Source organism: Parasteatoda tepidariorum, chromosome 4 (genome assembly GCF_982258835.1).
Source record: "Parasteatoda tepidariorum strain Cologne lab strain chromosome 4, Ptep-v5.0, whole genome shotgun sequence".
Taxonomy (NCBI): domain Eukaryota; kingdom Metazoa; phylum Arthropoda; class Arachnida; order Araneae; family Theridiidae; genus Parasteatoda; species Parasteatoda tepidariorum.
This window is the reverse complement of record NC_141758.1, coordinates 116,935,090-116,951,909: the sequence shown is the minus strand read 5'-3', so window position 1 is coordinate 116,951,909 and position 16,820 is coordinate 116,935,090. Positions and strand designations below refer to the sequence as shown.

Genomic DNA, 16,820 nt, shown 5'->3' with positions numbered 1-16,820 from the left:
AAAAAAATTATTTCGTACATGTAGGACCCACTAAAATACAGAAAAACACAATAAAAAATAATATAATGCAAAATAAGCAAAAGAAAAATTTTTGAGAAGTTGCCGCAGCAGGGATTCGAACCCCTGCCCTCTCATCCCTGCCGTAAATTACTAGTCCAGCGTCTTGACCACCGGACCACTTGAACACAGGAAGTCTGCCACAATTTCACTTCAAAATCCCTCTCAAGGTCAGCTGTGCAATTGACCTTTGGGGACCCCCCCTGCTCCGCCCAATTCACCTATAAAAATTTCCTCGTACTGCATTGTTAGGACCATGGACCTCTACTTAGTGTCTGAGTTTGAAAATTATAACTTTATATTAAAAGGAGTTAGATGGCTTCGAAATTCGAACCACACCACACCTTTTTATTTTATTTTTCATTTTTTTTATTATTAATCCATTTTCTGTTGTTTTACAAAGAAAGATGCTCGATTTTACTCATAGATCACCTTACGCATGATAAACGTTCAAGTATATTGTAAAAATAATTTAAAACAGTGGGAAAAAAACCCAAATTTCCAGGATTTTTCCTGTTTTTACCCATTATTCTCTGTTTTCCCTATTTAAAAAAATTATTTCGTACATGTAGGACCCACTAAAATACAGAAAAACACAATAAAAAAATAATATAATGCAAAATAAGCAAAGGAAAAAAAAAGAAAAAATTTTGAGAAGTTGCCGCAGCAGGGATTCGAACGCCTGCCCTCTCATCCCTGCCGTGAATTACTAGTCCAGCGTCTTGACCACCGGACCACTTGAACACAGGAAGTCTGCCACAATTTCACTTCAAAATCCCTCTCAAGGTCAGCTGTGCAATTGACCTTTGGGGACCCCCCCTGCTCCGCCCAATTCACCTATAAAAATTTCCTCGTACTGCATTGTTAGGACCATGGACCTCTACTTAGTGTCTGAGTTTGAAAATTATAACTTTATATTAAAAGGAGTTAGATGGCTTCGAAATTCGAACCGCACCACACCTTTTTATTTTATTTTTCATTTTTTTTATTATTAATCCATTTTCTGTTGTTTTACAAAGAAAGATGCACGATTTTACTCATAGATCACCTTATGCATGATAAACGTTCCAGTATATTGTAAAAATAATTTAAAACAATGGGAAAAAACCCAAATTTCCTGGATTTTTCCTGTTTTTACCCATTATTCGCTGCTTTCCCTATTTAAAAAAATTATTTCGTACATGTAGGACCCACTAAAATACAGAAAAACACAATAAAAAAATAATATAATGCAAAATAAGCAAAAGAAAAATTTTTGAGAAGTTGCCGCAGCAGGGATTCGAACCCCTGCCCTCTCATCCCTGCCGTGAATTACTAGTCCAGCGTCTTGACCACCGGACCACTTGAACACAGGAAGTCTGCCACAATTTCACTTCAAAATCCCTCTCAAGGTCAGCTGTGCAATTGACCTTTGGGGACCCCCCCTGCTCCGCCTAATTCACCTATAAAAATTTCCTCATACTGTATTGTTAGGACCATGGACCTCTACTTAGTGTCCGAGTTTGAAAATTATAACTTTATATTAAAAGGAGTTGGATGGCTTCGAAATTCGAACCGCACCACACCTTTTTATTTTATTTTTCATTTTTCTTTATTAATCCATTTTCTGTTGTTTTACAAAGAAAGATGCACGATTTTACTCATAGATCACCTTACGCATGATAAACGTTCAAATATATTGTAAAAATAATTTAAAACAATGGGAAAAAACCCAAATTTCCTGGATTTTTCCTGTTTTTACCCATTATTCGCTGTTTTCCCTATTTAAAAAAATTATTTCGTACATGTAGGACCCACTAAAATACAGAAAAACACAATAAAAAAATAATATAATGCAAAATAAGCAAAAGAAATTTTTTTGAGAAGTTGCCGCAGCAGGGATTCGAACCCCTGCCCTCTCATCCCAGCCGTGAATTACTAGTCCAGCGTCTTGACCACCGGACCACTTGAACACAGGAAGTGTGCCACAATTTCACTTCAAAATCCCTCTCAAGGTCAGCAGTGCAATTGACCTTTGGGGACCCCCCCTGCTCCGCCTAATTCACCTATAAAAATTTCCTCGTACTGTATTGTTAGGACCATGGACCTCTACTTAGTGTCCGAGTTTGAAAATTATAACTTCATATTAAAAGGAGTTAAAAATTAAAGCCGATCCTAGCAGGGTATCGAACCCAGGACATCCGGGACTGCATAGCATTCTTCCCCACAACGCTAACAACTGCACCACGCCACACATACCTGCTCCGCGTATATATAGCTTAAAGTACCTCTTCCCGGTCAGTCAACAAAACATATTTTGGAACATTGTGGGCCCTCTAATTAGTCTATAAAAAATTCCTTCAGTACAATTGTTTGATACATTAGACTCTAATTTCAGGAAGAGTTTGAAATTTATAGGTTAATACTATAGGGAGTAACGGGGTGTTATGTGTGTGTGCCTCCTGATACGACTTTTGTCTTTTTTTAAGCTATTATTCGCTCTTTAACAAAGAAAAATAATTCTTTTCATATATGAAACACTTTATTCACTTAAAAATATTGAGAAAGAAGTTAAAAAAATAACATTAAATAAAATAAATAAATAAATAAAAAATAATCAAAATTTATCTGTTTATTAGCTATTATTCGCTATTTCATAAAGGAAAAATAGTTATTTTGTTATACAGAACTCCTCATTCACGCTAGATTGTCGAAAAGTATATTAAAAAACATAATATAAAATAAAATTATAAAAAATTAAAGCCGATCCTCGCAGGGTATCGAACCCAGGACATCCAGGACTGCATAGCATCCTTCCCCACAACGTTAACAACTGCACCACGCATCACATACCTGCTCCGCGTATATATAGCTTAAAGTAACTCTTCCCGGTTAGTCAACAAAACATATTTTGGAACATTGTGGGCCCACTAATTAGTCTATAAAAAATTCCTTCAGTACTATTGTTTGATACATTAGACTCTAATTTCAGGCTGAGTTTGAAATTTATAGGTTAATATTATAGGGCGTAGCGGGGTGTTATGTGTGCGTGCCTCCTGATACGACTTTTGACTTTTTTTAAGCCATTATTCGCTCTTTAACAAAGAAAAATAATTCTTTTCATATATGAAACACTTTATTCACTTAAAAATATTGAGAAAGAAGTTAAAAAAATAACATTAAATAAAATAAATAAATAAAAAAAAAAATAATCAAAATTTATTTGTTTATTAGCTATTATTCGCTATTTCATAAAGGAAAAATAGTTATTTCGTTATACAGAACACTTCATTCACGCTAGATTGTTGAAAAGTATATTAAAAAATATAATATAAAATAAAATTAAAGCCGATCCCTGCAGGGTATCGAGCCCAGGACATCCGGGACTGCATAGCATCCTTCCCCACAACGCTAACAACTGCACCACGCATCACATACCTGCTACGCGTATATATAGCTTAAAGTACCTCTTCCCGGTTGGTCAACAAAACATATTTTGGAACATTGTGGGCCCACTAATTAGTCTATAAAAAATTCCTCTAGTACAATTGTTTGATATATTAGACTCTAATTTCAGGCCGAGTTTGAAATTTATAGGTTAATATTATAGGGAGTAACGGGGTGTGATGTGTGCGTGCCTCCTGATACGACTTTTGACTTTTTTTAAGCCATTATTCGCTTCTTAACAAAGAAAAATAATTCTTTTCATATATGAAACACTTTATTTACTTAAAAATATTGAGAAAGAATGAAATAAATAAATAAATAAAAAATAATCAAATTTTATCTGTTTATTAGCTATTATTCTTTATTTCATAAAGTAAAAATAGTTATTTCGTTATACAGAACACTTCATTCACGCTAGATTGTCGAAAAGTATATTAAAAAACATAATATAAAATAAAATTAAAAAAAAATAAAGCCGAACCTTGCAGGGTACCGAACCCAGGACATCCGGGACTGCATAGCATCCTTCCCCACAACGCTAACAACTGCACCACGCATCACATCCCTGCTCCGCATATATATAGCTTAAACTACCTCTTCCCGGTCAGTCAGCAAATCATATTTTGGAACATTGTGGGCCCACTAATTAGTCTATAAAAAATTCCTTCAGTACAATTGTTTGATACATTAGACTCTAATTTCAGGCCGAGTTTGAAATTTATATTTTAATATTATAGGGAGTAACGGGGTGTGATGTTTGCGTGCCTCCTGATACGACTTTTGTCTTTTTTTAAGCCATTATTCGCTCTTTAACAAAGAAAAATAATTCTTTTCACATATAGAATACTTTATTCGCTATAAAATATTGAAAAGAAAAAAAAAGAAATAATATGAATGAAAAAAAATAAATAAATAAAAATGATCCGAAATTTATCCGTTTATTAGCTATTATTCGCTATTTCCCGAAGAAAAAAATAGTTTTTTTTTATATACAGAACACTTGATTCACGTTAAAATATCAAAAAATATATATAAAAAAATAATATAAAAAATAGAAAAAATTCGAATGACGACCCTCGCAGGGTGTCGAACCCAGGGCCTCCGGGACTGCAAATCTAACTTGTCACACAGCTTTACCAACTGCGCCACGCTTCACAAGCCAAACCTGCGAATATTTGCCTTAAAACACCTCCTCCCGGGTAGTAAACAACTCTTAAACTCAGAGTAGTAAACAACTCTTATTTTGGCCCATTGTGGGCCCACTAATTGGTCTATGGTCCAAATATGGCTGCCGAAGAGAAATTTTATAGGCCAAGTATGGGGTTCACAGTGGGCCCCTAAAGGTATTTTGCGAAGATGAGAGGAGAGAGAGCTTTTGAAGCGAAACTGTGGTAGGCTTCACAGAGCACCATGGACTGGATGGTAGGCCACCAGACAAGCAAGTTCGCTGCTGGAGGGAGGAGTCCTGGGTTCGAATCCCAGGGACGGAGAAATTTTCATAAAATTTTTTTGTTTCTTTCAAATTATATTATTTTTTAAATGTGTTTTTCGATATTCTGGAGGGTCCCGCATGTAGGAAATAATGTTTTTTTACTGGAAAAATCCAGGAAAATCAATTTATTTGCTCTTTTTCGACTTCTTTTGTAACATTTTGGATATTCAAGCATGCATGGGGTGGTTTCTGTGTGTGAAATCCAGCAAAGAAAGCGTAATGGAATAATAAAAAAAAAAGAATAAAAAAATAAAATGGCTCGAGAAAGATTCAAATTTCGAGACCCCCTAGCTCCCCTTAATATCAAGGTATAATTTTCAAACTCGGACCTTACGTAGGGGTCTATGGTCCAAACATGGCTGCCGAATTTTTTTTTATGGGCCAATAAGGGGGGTCACAGTGGGCCCCTAAAGGTAAATTGCGAAGAAGAGAGGAAAGAGCTTTTGAAGCGAAACTGTGGTAGGCTTCACGTTTCACCGTGGACTGGATGGTAGGCCTACAGACAAGCAAGTTCGCTGCTGGAGGGAGGGGTCCTGGGTTCGAATCCCTGGGACGGACAAATTTTCAAGAAAATCTTTTTTCTTTTAAATTATATTATTTTTTTAAATGTGTTTTTCGATATTCTGGAGGGTCCTGCATGTAGGAAATAATTTTGTTTATTGGGAAAAAACTGGCCCGATATCACACCTTAATAGTGACCTATAATATTTTAATTGGACCACGTATTGTATTATCGGGTAATAGTGTACCCTATCAGAGGAAATAATTAGAGACCTCATAGGGGGTACACAATGTGGCCCTGTAGTTTAATACGTATGCATATCTAAAATAGTGTGTTCAATCGCTTTAAAATGAGGAAATTCATGTTCTAAAGAACTTTAAAACGAGGAAATTCGTGTTCTTAAGAGCTTTAAAACGAGGAAATTTGAAATCATTTTTCAATAATAACGCAAGGCCCGATATCAGACCTTAATATTGACGCATAATATATTAATTGGACTACGTATTATATTACTGGGTAATAGCGTACCCTACCAGAGGAAATAATTATAGACCTCATGGGGATACACAATGTGGCTCTTTAATTTCCTATGTATGTATAAATATAATAGTGTGTTGAATAGCGTTTAAATGAAGAAATTCGTCTTCTAAGGAGCTTTAAACATTCGAAGTCATTTTTCAATATTAACTAATGCAAGACCCGATATCAGACCTTAATATTGACTCATAATATTTTAATTGGACCACGTATTATATTACTGGGTAATAGTGTACCCTACCTGAGGACATAATTATAGACCTCATAGGGTCTATAATTATTTGCTCAGATTCTATAATTATTTGCTGAGCAAATATTTATAGACCTCATTTCTAATAATAACAATGTGGCCCTGTAGTTTACTATGTTCGCATATCTAAAATAGTGTGTTCAATCGCTTTAAAATGTGGAAATTCGTCTTCTAAAAATCTTTAAAACGAGCCGATACGAAGTCATTTTCAATATTAACGCAAGACCCCATATCAGACCTTAATATTGACCCATAATATTTTAATTGAATCACATATTATATTCAGTTTACTATATTCAGTTTATTGAGGGTTACTAGAGGTCATAGACCTAGTTACCCCTAATTGACAGCCGCAAATCTAATTATTTTTATTTAATCTTATGAAGAATATTAATTCAATTAATTAACAATTAGCTAAATGAATATTTAGCTATCTAGGTAATTAATACATATTTGAATAGATTATTAATAAATGAACTAAGAAAATTTTTTAATGTATTTTTTACATTTAAATTATTTTTTGTAAAAAAAAGTATGTTTTACACAGTGCAATCCCTTAGTCTAGAATATGTGCCAAGCATAAGCTATGTTTCCACTTATTAATACATTTTCAAACTAGGTAATTTTTCTAATAATAATCTCTAATAATTTTTCCTTTACTGTGCTGTACTACTTAAAAGCAGAATAATAAAATTGCTGTCCAAATTTATAAAAATAATGTATCTCACAAGTAATTGTGCAAATTTTAACTTGCAGTCTATATATATGTATATAAATTATAAAACATAATAAATATATAATAAAGCTAAAAATATAGAGCCTTAAAATGAAAGCTGTGTGTTTTTAAGTTATACTATTGTATCCTATACAGAAATAAATACAACCTACAGCTGATAATATTAAGAAGCTGCCTACAGATGATGATTTAGTGTGGTATTGATCATGAAGTCGAGTTCTGTTGATTATATTAAGTCTTGCAGCTAATTTTGCAAAAAATAAGCGTATTGTACAAAAGTAGCCACCTGCTAATATAATGTAATAAATTGAATGTACCCTGGAATTAGCTAAATACATAATTAACACAGTTTATTGCATACATTTTATTTAAATACAAAGACATATCTATAAACAATACAAAAATTACACAAATTTCTATTTATATTTCATATTCAATATAAAAATAATAAGGACAACAGAGAATTTAAATATTTTTGTCCACATAGAATCACTTGGGCTTAACAATAGAAGAGTTCTGAAGAGCTTCAATAAATCAACTACAACAAACAATGCTTGACATTATTCAAAATCCTGAAAGAGAGGATAAAATAAAAATTATGCAAATCATAGATTTTAAGCAACATAAGTATTTTTGTGAAAATGGGCTTTTAAAACCAAAATTTTATCTTGAAAAGTTCTTGCTTACGTCATTTCATCAATACATTTTGATTCATTAAAATACCTATTGTAACACCATGCAGATATACACCAGCCTTACAATTTAGAAAGATTTTGAACATAAAAATCCTTTTTGAATGAAATTATTGAATAGTGAAACACAAACCCATTAAGATTGACACCTAGTACGTGAAAATCTGGCTGTTAAATTAAAAGTTATTCAGGGTGCTCACTTTTTTTATTTTGTGCACACCTTTTATCTGAAAATATTTAATTAATTTTCAAAAACTTACTGTTTCTTTTCCTTCTTTATTTTATGGTGCTCAATTTTATTGCTTTTAATATTTAAAATGATTATGAAGATTGATAAAATGATTATTCTAATGTAAATTATTGTTTCAAAGAAAGGTATAGAAGAAAAATTACTTTTAAATATATACAACTTACATACTGATACGAATTTATCAATCATATTTCCTTTTCGCTTTACTTTCATGATTAAATTTTTAATTGTATTCCTTTGACAAAAAAAATTTCAAAATTTACAATATTTTTCGAATTAAAATATACATCAAAACGATAATATGTAATCAAATTGAAACCAGTTCAGCAATAAATGAAAAAATTTTGCTCAAAATTTGCTAGTTGAAAAAGCAGATCATTTTCCAATACTCTAATAGCTTTATATTTTAATAAATTTTTAAATTACTTCAACGGTGATGCTTTCTGAAATTTATATGTTTTCCGTACATAAAAAGAAAGAGAATTAGATAAGAACAGTTGTAATTAAAAAAAAAAAAAACTATCAATGACAGATTTGACTAAATCACAATTTCAATAATGTTTCTATGTAACTGGTATAGATGTAAGACAAAAATGGACAAGTTTACATAAATATTATACATAACATTATTTACATCTCTGAAGAAATTTATTTTTTTCAATTTTTATTTTATTTATTTAGTTACTTTTTTAACTAAAAATTTTTGTTACATACTCCATTACCATGCCAACTACAGAGTTCTCCTTTAGAATAAAAAAGGGCAGGGTGCTTCCTCACACAAAAGAGTACATTGAGTTTTGAAAGGGCTCTTACTTAACACCGTAAATATTTAACAAAATGTATAATAGCTGAATTTGATCTTCAACGATTGTTAAATTACCCTCATATTTCAAAAAAGAATTTTTACTCATTATCAAAATGAGAGAAAAATTTGTAGTTTATAAAAAAAAAAGACATGCTAAAAGAGAATCACTGTGCACACATTTTTTCAAATAAATAAATAAATAAATATACAAAAATATTTATTAAAAAAATAATTTAAAAATCCCTTAATAAATTAATTAATCCTAACAAAGTAAATATTTATACTGGTATCAGAATCAAACCTATCAACACAGATAATTTTAAAAGTGTGTAATTATCATTTAAACATTAAATTTTTTTAATGGAATATGAACAAAAAGACATTGTCATCAAAGGGCAGTGATGGAGGGTGGCCCTTCCCCAGGAAGTACACTGCATACTACATGCATTTTCATTTGATACAAAAAAATTAGTTGCCATTTTCTGTATATAGGTGTAGCAGGTGCTCCATATGAGCCACTTACAATATATACTTTTCAAATTTCACTAAAAAAATTTGTAAAAATATACATGCATTAGGGGCACAAACCAAAAGAAACAAAACTTATTGAAATCTAATGAATAATTTGGAGGATAGCTGGACTGAAAGTATTTAACCTGTTTGATTGCCAGAGGACAGAAAAGTTAAAAAACAATCAACATTTCAATATGGAATTAAATTGGTTCTGGTGTTTTTCATCTCCCCTAACTCATAAGAGAATCGTAAGATATCTATAATTTGTTTGCTTACTTAAATGTTAGTTTTGAGACTCCAAATGTGTTTAATTTTTAAACTTCTGTTTCAAGAAAACTTTTTTTTTTGAAAAGGTGAATTTTGCCTTAAATAAAAAGATTTCCTTCTATTTACGAATAGATAAATAAGTGAAATGTAGGTGTTATTAACACTGCTTTTTAGTTATGATAAATTAAATTTACCTACACATTTAATTAATTTTTTTAAGAATTTTTAACTTTTATGAGACATTTCACGTGCTTAGACTAAAAATAGGTTTTCTTATCGGAAAAAAATTGTTCTGCCAAATAATGTCTTTGAAGGCATTCAATACTGTACATGTTAGTTTCAAGATGCTTCAAATCGGTACTTTATCATAACTTTTTCTTCTCTAACCTAAACTCAATTAAAATTTTATTGTGCTTAATATGAAAAAAATATTTTACAAACATGAATATAAAATTTGGAAATATAACTTTTTTTTCATTGAATAGGGAAGAGAACTATGAAAATGAAAAACCATTATTAAAATATAAAACAACATACAGTGACCTCTCACTTCTGCCTTTTATGTGCCTTTTGCACATATACAAAACTTTTCAAAGGATCATTATATAGGAAAATAATGTTAATTATCATTTGTTTATGTGTGGTTCAGAAAATAAATATTTCAATTATGCGGACACGTTTTTAAAAAAATAGACAAAAATTTTAATTTGTTCTCTTTAAATAGGAAAAAAATAATCACATTTTTTTTAGAAAAAAGTGTTTACATTTAAATTAAAGCAAATGAACAATTTTCCTAACAGATAAATGAAATATGCTACTGGATCTAGTGAAATAGTTCATTTTTCTTCCCCTTGTGACTTTTCATGCTTATTGTTTCTAGGAAGACATTTTTTCTATGAACTTGAATAAGGTGTCTCATCTGTACAACAACCATATTGAAACCACCATATATATACCACCCATATGCTTTGAAAATTTATCATGTACAGTTTCTTTCCCGCCACTGATTAAAACATTAGTTTTTGGTAAATGAATGCTATAGCGATTACTATTATTCAGTTTCAGAGAAAACAGAGATGGCGAAAAAGCTTCTCAAAGTCATAAAAAAGAGTTAGAAGGATTAGCCACTACTCATAACTATTTATAGTTTGATTCAGCTATTGAAACTTTTCTTATTTGTATAAACTTACTGTTTCTGAAATCTTATGCACTTTTTCTCTTGGTCCCAAAGACTGGTGCAGAAGTGAGCATTCACGGTATTCTATTAATGAATTCTCTGAATATATTAAAGTGCCCCTAATCCTTCTTTAAAATCATAATTAAAATAATAAATAAAATTTCTCAAAATAATATTAAATTGCTTATTCACATCAAAGATTCTGAAGACGATAAAAACTATAAGTTAAATAGTTAATCATCGACTAATGAATTTAAAAATTAGTCTGTATCAGTGGAATTGGTTGATAACAGTTGTTTTTCTTAATTTAATTGATTTAAAATAGAACAGTTTCACATAAAAGCTGTTTTTTAAATTTATAATTGATTTTGAGGAAAACTCTTCCAATTGATTATAATTAAATATTTATCTTTTATATATGGTATGCCACCTATTACAATCATCATTAAAAATTTGCATTTAAACCCTGCTGCAGTAAGATTGACAGGCAAACAACAACCATTTTGCTCCAACCAACAGATTATGTAAACAAAATTATCAAGAAATAAAGCTGTCAGATTTTTTCGTTAAGCTCTGTTTCAGACAACTTGTAAATTTACTTTTAAATTAGAGTTCAATGCAATAAAAGAACATTGTGTGTAACAAACTAGTCATTATATCAGTCTATCACTTTTATATAAAACTCAATATAAGGATTTGATGTTTAGTGTAACGAAAAAAAGTTTTTAGGGACAAAATGACTATAAACTTAGCTTTCAGTGATTTGTTTGGAAGTAATCATAACTTGTTTTGTCAATAGAGTAAGAGCTGAATTTGGAGCATTTCAGTTACTTGGTAAGCTAAGTCGACAAGCACAGAGCTACAGTACAGATTTTAGTACTCTAACTAGTCGGAAAGTAATATTAATTTCAATCGCAAGTTACGATTGTTACAAACATAAAAGCGATAAACCAATTAAGAATAATAGATGCAGTAAGTAATAAGAAAACTTACAAAAAATTCACGGAGGACTGGCACAGACTTTCCAACATTTAAAGAGCAAGAAAAAAAATAGTTTTCATACGGTATTGAGCAATATTTTGCATTTACTATAAAAACTCTTTAAAATTGCATGTTTTTTATGTGAATATTAACTTGAGATATACAAAAAAAAAAAAAAAAATTCACCTAACTTTCAGCAAAAATTTAAAAAGCATTACACAATGGTCACACAGAAAATTTGAATAAAATTGTTTAGAAATCAGAATGAGAAAAATAACTTGTAGGTCAGGAAACTTTTTAAACAGAATTGTCAACAATAAAACAACAAAATTTTATAAGTTTGACTCTAGGATCACAAAATATAAGGTAAGCATTGAAAATCTTTCAAATAGTTAATTGAAAAATTTTAATTTCCACTAAAAGATTCTGTGCAAAAAATGACTATAAATTTAGCTTTCAGTGATTTCGAAGCAATTATAACTTGTTGTTTTTAGTTAAATTAGCATTCTTTGTTTTGTCAATATTTTTTATGCAAAGGGTCAGATGAGGATAAGGTCCACTATACATAGGGCAACTTAGTTAAAATCTTTAATGTAAAAATTAACTGAAAATGTGTCATAAAACAATAAAGAATATAAAAAGTTTGTTACTTCAAAAAAAAAGTGGTTGCCTTTCTTTGCTACTAAAATTAATGATTAATATCTTTTAGAATGTATGAATTAATCAAGTACAAACAATTTTTTTAAAAATTAGGACGAGAGAAGGCCTTTAGAATAAATAAAAAAAAAACAGACAAATAAATAACTTACTTCTGACTCTGGCTGGAGGTGTGGATACAGAGGAAGACGTTGACTTACAGGATGAACTGGTAGAAGACAGAAGAGAAGATGAAGAGTTGGGATTCAAATCCTGGGAGCGAATCAGTGCCGATCACCTGCTGAGAAACATAAGATAATGAATGACAGATACATAAAAATAGAAATTTAAACAAAAAATAAATATAACTTTCAAAAGTAAAAAACTTTTGGATAAAACATATTTCTTGAGAATCTCACTATATTATGTTCTTTTAGTTTTATTTCCAGGCAGTGAAACATTTTTAACAGCAATTTTTGAAGTGTCTGGTAAGACTAATTTTTATATAAAAATTTTATTACAAAATTTTAACCTTTTGCCAGCCTTTTATCAGCCACCAAAGCTTTATCCAATGCTTCGCACAGCACTCAAACCAAGAAAGAACTGTTCATAGGCCTTGGAGATAAAATTTAACATAAAATTTGTACTTAAATGTAGTAGTGTTTTTTCTACCTTAAGACAAGAAACTCAACTAATATCAAGGAAGAGGAATAAAATTGGAATAGTTATCAAGTTGTAAAATAAAAAATAAATAAAATGCTACCATTAAAGTTTATTAAATTTATCTGACAAAGCAATTAAAAAATAATTAAATATTAATGTACTAGAAATTAACTTTCTTTTTTTTAACAATTAGACCTATAAGCTAACAAATATCACTGCTGATGTCATTTGTAAAATATTTGAAAATATGAATTATCAAAAGTTAAATTTAAAACAATGTGTTATGCTTAATCAAGCAGAAAATTCCATTTTTTTTTTTTTTTTTTGCTCATTCTGCTTGAACAGTTTGTCATATACTGTTTGAACAATGACAGTGACCTTCTTCGTGCTCCAGATTATTGATATGTCAAATGTCATTGCTTTCGGACGGCTGATTTATGAATCTCATTCATTGTAGGCATTCATATACATATATATATATAGAATTTCTTTGTCTAGTGATAATAATTATAAGGATCAGACCATAGCTAATGAAATTTAAAATTGCTTTCATATTTGGAAAAATAAGTACTTACATAATATTAACTTGTATAATCACAAAACTAGAGAACTAGTAAAACTAGGGAACAAAACTAGGGATCTAGGAACATTCTTTCAAAATAGGTGAATCGTATTTTAAAACAAAATGCAGATATTTTAAGTTAGCTTTGCTACTATCTTAAATTTACAGAAGTCAGAGTGGTGCAAAACTTAAATTTTGCTGTCCAGACAAAGGAGGTATTGTTTCAGATGAATTTGTTCATGTTAAATCGAAAAATAGAAATCAAATCCCAATCAATAGAACTAAAAGTTAATGTGGTTTAATGAAAAAACAATGCAAATTTAGACTTATAAATATTTAAGCATCTGACATTGCTGCCTGAGCAAGTTAGGTATTGTCTCGTACGTTACATTTAGTTTAAATTGAACACGATCAAAAGAAAATAATTAAAATAGTTGCTCTAAATCCAAACCAAGTTGTTAGAGTAAGACCAAAATTTGAAGATATTCAAAAAGTTCATGATGAAATAAAAAAGAAGAAAGAAACATTTTCGCAAAAGAAACCCAGACAGTCCAAAATGTGTTTAGCAGAAGACAAGAGTTTTAGAGGCTTTATGTTTTGATTTACACTTTTTATCGCAGTCTAGAGAAGTGATTTTGAAAATCAAAAAAGACACTATCCAAAATATAAATTTTAAAATTTAGAATAAAAAATACAATTTTACCTATTTGTGTGTTTAAAATTGCTATTTAAACACGTGAAATATTATTATCTGCATATATTATTTTATTCTGAATGTGATTTTTAAAAAAAAGCCAAAAATACAAAACTAGAAGTTTTACCTGTAAAAACTTTTAAATTACCCTTTAAATAAAAAAAAATAATATACATGAGGCATTGCTATCAAATATCTAGTTGATTTCGGAATGCGTCATAGTTTGGAAGTTATAAGGGTTTTAATGTCCAAATAGGTTTAACTCATTATCTATACCTTTTATATATGATAACTCTTAAAACTATTAAATTTTTTATCCCATTTATTTCGGTTTTGATTTAATTCTATAAGGCATAAAAATTATTAAGCCATACTTAATGTGTTAGATAATGTTTAAATTCCCTCCACACCTTCCAGCTTAACGTTATTCAACTTTTTATGACTAAGATAACGTTTCTTTCTAATAAAACATTTCTCGTTGTTGTTTGGTTTTTACTGCATTTTTTTAGCAATCTTTACAGTACTATGATCATTTTAAGTACTCAAAGAGCTTTTCTTTTGCGTTCTCTCAAATGCACAAATTTTTCAAAATTATTATCATCATCATTACTTTTTCCCACATCTTGTACTGCTGTCAAGATAGGAAAGCAAATCTCCAGTTGGCATTAAAAGTAATATGATCATGTAGTACATAGATATTTTACAATACATAGACACTCTAACAGCTGCAGACACCTTTAAATAGCTGTATAGTTGTTTGAAAACAAAAGTTAAAAGAGTGCACAGGGACTTGAACTTTACTTAGCACCATGCATATATACTGTATTAAGCTATTGCTTTATCAGAGTGGCCATACAAATCAGATTTCAAATTTCCCTGATTTTTCCAGGTTTTCCAGATAAAAATCTTAAAATTTCCAGGTTTTTGTTTCTTTTTTCTTATTAAGTGTAGGATGTGTACAAGAAAAGTGTCTATATTACAAAACATTTTATTCAAAATGTTATTTTTTAAACATATCATCTTGAAAAACATAATTTATTTTGATAGTTTGGCAAGATTATTATTATTTTTTTTTTAATGTTTTCGTACGAAATTTTGAATCAAAAATCATACATTGACCAACATAAGAGTAAAATTAAATATTAATATATAGTTAGTTCTTAAAAAAATCTTTTATTTAAAATTTAAATATACTATTAAAGGTTAAAATGAAATAGAAAAAAATTAGGATTAATGCAACAATTGGACGACAAACATTGCTGTTAGCGATTGTAAAAAAAATGTGTGATTGGTTGGTTTGCTGAGAAAAAATAATTCGCAGATTTCTTTGAATGGGAGTAGAAAAGCTTTCAGAAAAAGAGTGCAATATAAAATCTATTATTATTCAATTATAACCAGCTAATTTTTGGAGAATTTTATAAAGTTGAGAATACAAAGACATTTTGTCAAAATAGAAAAAATTACCACCAAAGCATCGGAACAAACTTGAGCCATAAATGGATTCAGCTCAAGGGCAGAATTTAAAAACAGAAACTAATATCCTAATCCCTTCTTCCACCTCCACCAGAATCTTTCCTACATTGCACAGTCCCGTAGCTGTCAAAGGTTTCCACATTCGTTTAGCAACCGCTGGAGAATTTTATTTGGCATTCTAGTTTAACAAATTTTGATGTAAGCAAAGTATCGCTAAGTTGATGATATTTAAACTGTTTACATTTAAATATAAAAAAAGTGGGTATAATGGATGAAATAATTTAAATTAAGAAAATTAGTAAATAATTTAAATTAGTGAAATTGAAAAAATTAATCAAAGAAAAAATTTCCAGTTTTTCTTTAAAATTCCCTGATTTTTCCAGGTTTTATCCAGTATAAAGAAATTCCCTGATAATTCCAGGTTTTCAAGGTTTTCCAGGTGGGTGGCCACCCTGTTTATATAGAAACTCCCCTGATTTTGATGTACTTTAATTAAAATAATAAACATATGTAACATACATGAAAAAAAATAAAAATAACCTATCATTCAAATGGTTTTATAATATCTGACATAAATCCTTACAGAATAAAAACTATCCACTTAAGTTAGTGTTTAAATACTGATATTTAAAGTCTAACAAAAAGTTTTTCTAATAAAAATTTAGGGTCAGTCAATGTTCAAACAAAAACTTGGTGGCTCTGCTTACAAACTCCCACGATTGTACTACATTCTTTTCTTTTAAAGGTTGATCTTTCGCAAAATAAACTTATTTTACGAGTAAAATAACAGTTATTGTAATTTTATATTGGAGCATTTTCTTAATATTATATATAAAATAATATGAACGATTATCTTGGCTTTAAAATAGTAGACTGCACCAGAGAAAAAATAAATTTAAACATAGGGAAACAGAATATGTGATATAATAGAGGTTTTGTAGTGGGCCAACGACAAATTAAAAAAGAAAAAAAAACGACACATTCTGGAACAGCAAACATATGAAAGGCTAATTTTAAAATAGACCTACGGTAAACTAAGAAACATATAATTTGGTCTATTTAAATGTACTAAAGGTTTTCAAAAAAGAATAATAAAATATACTCTTT

General features: G+C 29.8%; 1 protein-coding gene across 23 annotated transcripts in view; it reads right to left on the bottom strand.

The window, feature by feature from the left end:
- Positions 1-7,349: 7,349 nt before the first annotated feature.
- Positions 7,350-16,820, bottom strand: part of LOC122272619 (uncharacterized) — a 28,410-nt gene continuing 18,939 nt past the window's right edge. For 13 of the 23 annotated variants that reach the window (XR_015433489.1, XR_015433492.1, XR_015433486.1 and 10 more), the window contains 2 exons: positions 12,495-12,619; positions 7,350-7,572 (listed from right to left, as the gene is read on the bottom strand). Coding sequence is in view for 3 of the 23 variants with exons in the window: in XM_087162502.1 (XP_087018628.1) it covers positions 12,539-12,619 (81 nt within the window). In the remaining 20 variants the exon portion in view is untranslated. Of the gene's footprint in view, positions 7,573-12,494; positions 12,623-16,820 lie in introns of all 23 variants that reach the window. The other 10 variants (XR_015433490.1, XR_015433487.1, XR_015433484.1 and 7 more) reach the window with 1 other exon arrangement.